A 9,321-nucleotide genomic window follows, 5' to 3' on the forward strand; every position below is an offset into this window, starting at 1 on the left:
ACTCCCGTAAAGATTTACACCCTCGGAAACCCTGTACAGGGTCGCTATGGGTCGGACCCGACTCAATGGCACTTAACAACAACAACAACAACAGGATTGTGTTGAGAATTTTTGCATCTAAGTTCATGAGGGATATTGGTCTATAATTTTCTTAGTGATGTCCTTCCCTGGTTTTGTTATGAGGGTTATTTATGCTTGCTTCATAGAATGTATTAGGGAGTTTACCATCCTCTTTTATATTCTGGAATAATTTGAACACAGAATTGGTGACAGCTCTTCACTGAATGTTTGGTAAAAATGACCATTGAAGCTATCTGGACCTGGATTTGTTTGGTTTGGAGTTTTCTGATGACCCAGTCAATTTCTTCCTTTGTTATAGGTCTGTTCAAGTTTTCTACTTCACTCTGTGTAAGTTTAGTTAAGTCGTGCTTTTCTAAAAATGTATCCATCTCTTCTAGAGTTTCAAATTTGTTGGAGTACAACTCTTCATAATAGTCTGTTATTATCATTTTTATTTGTATTGATTCTGTTGTGACATCACTCATGTGGTTTCTTATGTGTGTTATTTGTGTCTTCTCCCTCTTTTCTTTTTTAGGTTTGCCAGTGGTTTGTAGATTTTATTTTTTCTTTCAAAGAACCAGCTTCTTGTCCTTTTGATTCTTTCTATAGTTTTTCAGTATTCTATCTCATTTATTTCTGCTCTCCTGTCTTTTTAATGGCTTTTTTCTTTCTTCATGTGTGGTCTTCTTGATGTCTTCCCACAAGTCCTCTGGTCTTCAATCTCTAATGTTCAATCAATTAAATCTCATGTATTCACTATGAAGATTCCCTCTTTTATTTTATTTATTTATTTTTTTGTTTTCTTTAAATCAGCCTTCAGTTAAAAAAGTTAAACTTTAAGAATTGATATTTGTATTGTTGTTGTCATATGGCTTCGGGTTAGTTCCCATTCATAGTGACTGTATGTACAACAGAAGAAAACACTGCCTGGTCATGCACCATCCTCACAGTTATTTCTGTGTTTGAACCCCTTCTGGTCATTGTTTCTACTCATTGGTCTAGTCATTGTTTCAATCCAGCTTGCTAATTCAAAAAAAAAAAAAAAAAAAAAATCCTCTTTAATGCTAACCCTTTACTTTACATTTACTTCTCTAAGGATTGTTCCTTCTGATAGCATAATTAAATCATATCAAATAAAGTCTTACCATTTTTGCCTTTAAGGAACAATCTATCTGTATGCCTTCAAACACAGATGTGTTTGCTCTTTAGACAGTTCATGATATATTTAATATTCAGAGTCAACTTCATAATCCAAAGACATCAATTTTTTCTCAGTTTTCCTTGCTTTTTTAGCTAACTGTATCATGCACATGAGATGACTGAAAAGACTATGGCTTGGATCAAGCATTCCTTGGTTTTCAAAGTGCCATCTTAGCTTTTAAATACTTTAAAGAGATGATTTGCAAAAGATTTGTCAATGGAATAAAACATTTGATTTCATAAATGGTACTCCAGTGGGCATTGATTGTGAATCCAAATTAAATTAAACCTTTGACAACTTCAGTCTTGGATCACATCTTTAAATTATTTCCAGAACTGTAATTTCCATAAAATACTATTGAGAATTGTATGTGTATTCATCAATTAAAAAATAGGTAACATAGCTCTTGATGCAAAAGAAAATTACTCTAAAGAAAAAATAAAAGTGAGAAAGAGAAAATTATTTCTTGAATTATTGTAACCTGTACAAATATTTTATTTTTGACATTGTTTAGTGCCTTCATGTCACTTCTGACTCATAGAGACCCTGTATAGGATTTCCAAAGAGCAGATGGTGGATTTAAGCTGTCAACTTTGTAGTGCAAACTGACCTTGTGCTCCAGTGCTCATCCTTCAGTGCCATATTGTTGTTGTTGTTATTGTTGTTAAGTGTTGTCGAACTGATTCTGACCCATGGTGATGCTGTATAGGGTTTCCGAGGAGCAGGTAAATATGAACTGCCAACTTTCCAGTTCAAATGGCTTTGCAGTCTCATATATTAACCCTCAGTGCCACACCAGGACTCCTCAGTACCACATTGGTGTTGTTGTGACGTACCATTGATTCGATTCTAACCCATAGCGACCCTGTATAGGGTTTCCAAGAAGTAGCTGGTGAGCTTGAACCGCCGACCTTGCAGTTCAAACGGCTTTGCATTCTGGCACATTAACCCACAGCGCCACACAAGGACTCCTTAAAAATGATAAAATTAGAAATACATGAAAATTGTCTAGATATATAAAAAAAAATACTTGCTTAAATAAGGAGCTCTGGTAGCGTAGTAGTTATGAATCGGGCTGCAAACCTCAGGGACAGCAGTTAGAAAGTACCAGTTGTTCCGCGAGAGAAAGATGAGGCTTTCTGCCCCCGTAAAGATTTACAGCCTCAGAAACCCTGTACAGGGTCGCTATGAATTGGAACCGACTCCACGGCACATAACAACAACAAATAAGGAAAAAACAAAACAAAACAAACAAACCTATATATGTGTTTATTGGTTTATGTCGTCCATAATATTTAGAGAAAAGTTGAAAGTTTGTTATGGGTTGTTTGAATTTTGTGAAAAATATTAAAAGGATATGAAATATGTTTGTTGATCAGTTTATCACTGCTTTTATTATGATGCTAAAGCCCTATACGTATGTTATTATAGGCGGAGAATAAACAATTTCATTCTTATATATTAACCAAATGAACTTTGACTCATCTGCATTGAGTAAAGAGTTAAAAATTATTATTATTATTATTTTTTTTTTGAGATATCTTTCAGAAGCAAGCTGAAGTACATGTTATTTTGATGGAGACTTTAATTCAGTCAGTAATAAACTTGACTGAGAGAACATAATGTGTTTATAGCTCTGTCACAGAAGGAAACAATCAGTACTTACTATTTGTGAACTTCCTAATCGAAATTGCTTCCCAAGAGACGAGAGAGAATCTTTTCTTTAGAAACACTAAGATAAATAATTATCATTCATTGAGGTCTGTTGGTGCTCAGACATCCAATAGTTTCATGTATTACCTTACTTCATTCTCACAATAAAAATATGCTGAGGTCTTATTTAAATATTGCATGTAAATAAAATAGAGATCATAAACTAATCAAGATTGTAGATTTAATACAAGATAAAGCTGTTAATAATATTAGATATGTTTGCTTTCAAAATCCAAACCCAAACCACTACCATATTCTCTTTCTAATCTATAATGTGTTTACACATATGCTGGACATTTTTTTAAAAAACAAATTTCCCTATAGTTTATCCTTGCATTCTGCACGTAGGAAATGAACATAGGATATCATTTTTACTGGTTTGAAGGAGGTTTGTTTCTCTTAGTTTTCTGAAAAATCAGAGAATAGTTGTTATTAAATCCCATGATTTATTTCTTCCAGCCTTTTTATTGTCCCTTCAAGAATCAAGTGCTTGTACAATCATCTGTGATAATCTAAATACTGTTAGCATTTTTTCCTATCTGTTCATCCTGTTTTCAGAATTGTGCTGTGTCTTGAACTTTCCCCATCAAACAACTCTAGGCATCTTGTCAACAAAGAGGCAGCCCTTCTGATATATACACCTTGTTGTTGTTGTTAAGTGCCTACCCATAGCGACCCTGTATAGGGTTTGCAAGGAGCGACTGGTGAGCTTGAACCACTGACCTTGCAGTTCAAATGGCTTTGTAGTCTGGCACATTAACCCACAGCGCCACACTATACACCTACTCCTTACTTATTGACTGTCTTGTTATTCAGAATTTCAGATTTATGACAATAGTAGAAGACTTTCTGTCCAACTATTGTGTGCATTAGTGACACACATTGGGCAATAATGAATGGTGAGGTCCCTAATGAGGTCTCTGACTTGTGGATCCCATGTGCACATAGAAAAGGAAATTGTATTATAAAGTATTTTGAGTCCTGAGAAGGGAGGGGTGACGTGGTCTCCCTAATCTGCTAGGATTCTCGTGGAAGGTGGCTTTTGGGAAATGGGAGGACCCAAGTGCCTATAAGGGGATGAAGTGAGGCAATGATAGCCAGTTTCTTAAAACTTGGTAGCCATTCAGATGAGAGAGGAAGCAGAATATTGGGGTCTGGCAACAACTCATAGCCCTGATGGGTGAAAGGAATGGGCTGAGCTGTGGTCAGAAAGAGCCCCGAGAAGTGACACTTGGGTGCCCATGACACTCAGGTATCTAGAGCATACAGGATCACACATCAACTAATTGGACCTTTGTAGCCCTATTGTTGTTGTTACATGCCACAGGGTAGGTACCAATTTATAATATGCACAACAGAATGAAACACTACCTGGTTCTGTGCCAACCTTACATTCATTAGTTTAAAAAAAGGTCTTGCCTAATGCAATACCTCCTTTGATTTTTTGACTGCTGCTTCTGTGAGTGTTGATGAAATATTTGACAACTTCAATCTTTCTCATTTATCTTGATGTTTTTATTGGCATAGTTGTATTGAGGTGCAACCCATAACCAAGACATTGGTCTTTGATCTCCATCAATAAGTATTTTAAGTCTTCTTTGCTTTCAGCAAGCAAAGTTCTGTCATCTATATGTTACATTTGGCTAATCAGACTTTTTCCAACAATAATACCACATTTTACTTCATATAATCCAGCTTATCGAATTATGTGCTCAGCATTCAGACTGAATAAGTATGGTGAAAGAAAATAACCTTGGCACACATCTTTCCTTGTTTTCAGACATCCAATGTCCGCTTGTTGTGTTCATACAAATCACTTTCATTCTATGTACACATTCCTTATTACAATTGAGTGTCCTGAAATGCTGATTTTCTGCAGCGTTGTCCATAGCTTTTCATGATCTATCAAAAGCCTTTATAAAGTAAATAAAGCAAAAACATCTTTCTGACATTCTCAGCTATCAGCCAAGATCCATCTGATGTTAGTCATGTTATCCCACATTCCACATCCTTGTTTGAATCCAACCCCTGTCACGTCCCTGTCAATGTATTGTTGCAGCCATTCTTTGAATGATCTTTAGCAAAAATTTATTTCCCTGAGGTATTAATATTATTCAATCATTTCCACATTCTGTTGGATCACCTTTCTTTGGCGTAGACAAAAAATATGGATCTCTTCTGACCAGTTTGCCAGGTAGCTGACTTCCAAATTTCATGACATAGATGAGTGAGTACCTCAATGTCACATTGCTTTGTTGAACTATATAAATTTATATCCTATCAATTCCCATAGCAATGTTCTTTGCAAATGCCTTCAGTACACCTTGTACTATTTACTTCTGTACCATATGCTACCTATTGAAATGGCTGAACATTAACTATGTCTTTTTCTTACAGTGAGTCTGTGTATTCCTTCCATCTTCTTCCGATGCCTATGAATCATTCAATATTTTGCTCATTGTTGTTAATAGGTGCCATCAAGTTAGTAATGACTCCTAGTGACCCTATGCACAACAGAACAAAATGCTATCTGATCCTGTGCCAACCTCACAACCCCTGCTGTGCCTTAGTTCATTACTGCTATCACTGTGTGGATCCATCTCATTTTGAGTCTTGATGGACTTTTCTCACACCCTCCACTTTGCCAAACATGATATCATTTTCCAGTGGATGGTCCCTACTGATAATATGTCCTGATTCTTAGACATGAAGTCTGGCCTTCCTGGCTTCCAAGAAGCATTCAGGAACACATCTTTCAAAACAGATCTGTTTGTTTTATGTCATTCCATGGTACTTTCAATATTCTCCTCCAACACCATAACTCAAATGCAACAATTCTACAGTCTTCCTTATTACCTGTCTAAATGCACATCTTATGAAGTTATTGAAAATACCATAGCTTGGATCGCACGCACATAGTCCTCAAACTGACATCTTTGCTTTTCAACACTTTAAAGAGGTCATTTGCAACAGATTTGCCTAATGCGATACATAATTTGATTTTTAGACTGTTTTTTCAATGAGTGTTGATGGTTGATCTGACAAAATGAAGTCGTTGACAACTTCAATTTTTCCTCTTTTGGTCCAGTGGTGAGGATCTTTGTGTTCTTTCCATTGAGGTGCAACCCACACTGAAAGCTGTTGTCTTTGAGCTTCATCAGAAAGTATTTTAAGTCCTCTTTGCTTTCAGCAAGCAAGGTTGCATCATCTACATATCACAGGTTGTTAATGAAGAGTCTTCCTTCAATCTTGATGAAATGCTTTTCTTCATATAAACAAGCTTCTCAGATTGTTTGCTCAGCATACAGATTGAATAAGTATGGTGAAAGAATACAACCCTTGCACATACCTTTCCAAATTTTAAATCATTCGGTGTTCCCTTGTTCCTTTTGAACAACTGCCTGTTTATCTATGTACAGGTTTCTTATGAGCGCAATTACATGCTCTGGAACACTCATTTCATGCAGTGTTGCCCATAGCTTGTCATGAGCCACAGAATTGAAAGCCTACTATGATCCATACAGTTGAATGCCTTTGGCTAGTCAATAAAGCACAAGTAATCATCTTTCTGGAATTCTCTGCTTTTAGCCAAGATGTCAACAATGATATGCCTCATTCCACATCTTATTCTGAATCCCATTTGCATCTCCTGAAGTTCTCTATCAATATGTGGTTGATGCCATTTTTGTTTTATCTTTTGTAAGATATTACTTGCATTCAATATTAATGAAATTGTCTGATGGTTTCCACATTCCATTGGATCACCTCTCTTTGGAATTGGCACAAACATGGATCTCTTCCAGTTCCTTGGATAGGTAGTTGTCTTCCAAATTTCTTGGGATAGATTCTTTGAGTTCCTCCAGTGCTGCATCAGTTTGCTCTAAAATTTCAATTTTCATTCCCTCAAATCCCATTGCCTTGTTATTTGCCAAAGACTTTAATATATGTTGGACATCATTATCATTGGCTCTTGATCATGTGCTAGCTCTTGAAATGGTTGTACATCAAACATTTCTTTCAGGACAGTGACTCTGCATATTTCTTTTATCTTCTTTTGATGCTTTCTGCATCACTCAATATTTTGCCCACATTGTTCTTGTTGTTAAGTGTCGTTGAGTCAGTTCTGATCCATAGCAACTCTGTATGGGGTTTCCGAAAAGCGACTGGTAAGCTTGAACTGCTGTCCTTGCCATTCAAACCAACTCTGCAGTCCAAGGCATCAACCTATAGCACCATACCAGGACTCCATTTTGTCCATTTGTTGCTGTTGTTGTTAAGCGTTATTGAGTCGGTTCCTACCCATAGTGACCATGTATAGGGTTTCCAAGGAGCACCTGGTGAGTTGGAACCACCAACCTTGTGATTTAAACCCACCTTATAGTCCAGGCCATTAACCAATAGTGCCACACCAGGACTCCCCTTGTCTCATAGAATCCATCAATATTGCAAGTTAAGGCTTGAATTTTTTCTTCACTTCCCTCAGCTTGAAATATACTGTGTGTGTTCTTCCCTTTGGTTTTCTGTCTATAGGTTTTTGAACATTTTGTTATAAAATTTGACTTTGTCTTCTTGAACTGACTTTTGAAATTTTCTATTCAGCTCTTTTACCTCCTTATTTCTTTTATTTGCTTTAGTTTTTCTATGCTGGAGAGCAAATGTCAGCGTCTCTTCTGACATCCATTTTGGTCTTTTCCTTTTTCTTGTCTTCTTAATGGCCTTTTGATGCTTCATGTACGATGTTCTTGATGTTGCCATGCTGCTGCAAGCTATGCCGCCAGTATTTTAAATATAAGCAGCATCACACAATCATTCACAATTCTAATGCCATCGGGCAGTGTTGCAAGTCATAAGGTTTCAGTGGTTAAAAATTCTGAAGTACTCAGCTTCTCCTCTTCTAAGTCTGTCTTAGTTTGAAAGTTCAGCTGAAACCTGTCTACCATGGGTGATGCTGCTTATTTCGAAAATACTGGTAGAATAGCTTGGAGTATCATAGAAACATGTAAACCAACACAGAAATAAAAATTGACGGAAGATTGGTGTGAGACAAAAATAGAAATTAAAAATACACATTTAAAATTTAAAATGTATTTGCTTCATTCCCTTAGCCTGTTTGTGTTTTCTTCATTATAGCATGAAGTACAAAAAAAAAAAAAATTAACTTTTTGTTTCCCTCTAGATATTTCATCGACTATAAAGCAGAAGATGACAGATTTTTCAACATTGATGCCAATACTGGTACCATTAAAACGACAAATAGTCTTGATAGAGAAGAAACTCCATGGTATAACATCACAGTTTCTGCTTCCGAAAATGGTAAATTACTTTATGTAGCATTAAAAAATAGTCACTTGTTTATGAAAACTTAAGCTGCAATTTCCTTAATCTGTCACTATTATAAACTTTGTTGCTAGTGTCTAGCATAGTGAACCCAGAATAAGATATACAGTTACTCATTTTCTAATTCCATCTTCAGGTATTGTAACATTTCCCTTATTTTAATTCCTGCATATTGGTAGATAATTGTCACCACAGAACACTTAGTGACAGGCCAAAGACTACTAGGCTACCTGCCTACATAGTGAGCATATTTTGTCATATAACTATGCCTTACCCAAGTGTTCAGGAGTTGGAAGAGTATTTCATTATATGCAATAGTTTAAATGAAAAAGTGAAAATCTTTGTGTTAGGTGAATTTATTAAAACGACACCCACCACTTTTCAGATTTCAACTGTTGTTGATGTTAGGTGCCATCGAGTCAATACTGACTCATAGTGACACTATGCACAGCAGAAGAAAACGCTGTGCAGTCCTAGGCCAACCTCACAATCATTGCTATAGTTCAGCACATTGATGCTGCCAGTGTGTTAATCCATCTCCTGGAGATCTTCATTTTTTTTCTCCATTCCTCCACTTTACAAAACATGATATTCTTCTAGAGTGACTGGTTCCTCCTAACAATATGTCTGAATTATAAGAGATAAAGTCTGGTCATCCTGGCTTCCAAGGAGCACTCTGGCTGTACTTCTTCCAACACAGATTGGTTTATTCTTTTGTCACTTCATGGTACTTTCAATATTCTCCTCCAACACCGTAACTCAAATGCATCAATTCTTCTACTGTCTTCCTAATACACTAACCAACTTTCACATGCATATGAGATTATTGAAAATACTATGGTGTGGGTCAGGCACACCTTAGTTCTCAAACTGACATCTTTGTTCTTCAACACTTTAAAAAGGTCTTGTACAGCAGAATTGCCTACTGCAATACAATGTTTGATTTTTTGACTGCTGCTTCCATGAGTGTTGATGGTTGATCTGAGCAAAATGAAGTCTTTGAAAACATT

The 9,321-nt window shown here is 36.3% G+C and overlaps 1 protein-coding gene across 1 annotated transcript in view; it reads left to right on the forward strand.

Moving 5' to 3' along the window:
* The window catches only part of CDH18 (cadherin 18, type 2), a 606,534-nt gene that overhangs the window by 455,154 nt on the left and 142,059 nt on the right, over positions 1-9,321 (forward strand). The window contains exon 7 of the mRNA XM_006874771.1: positions 8,151-8,287. Coding sequence (XP_006874833.1) covers positions 8,151-8,287 — 137 coding nt within the window. The remainder of the gene's footprint in view (positions 1-8,150; positions 8,288-9,321) is intronic.

Source organism: Chrysochloris asiatica, unplaced genomic scaffold (assembly GCF_000296735.1).
Source record: "Chrysochloris asiatica unplaced genomic scaffold, ChrAsi1.0 scaffold00300, whole genome shotgun sequence".
NCBI classification, from domain to species: Eukaryota; Metazoa; Chordata; class Mammalia; order Afrosoricida; family Chrysochloridae; genus Chrysochloris; species Chrysochloris asiatica.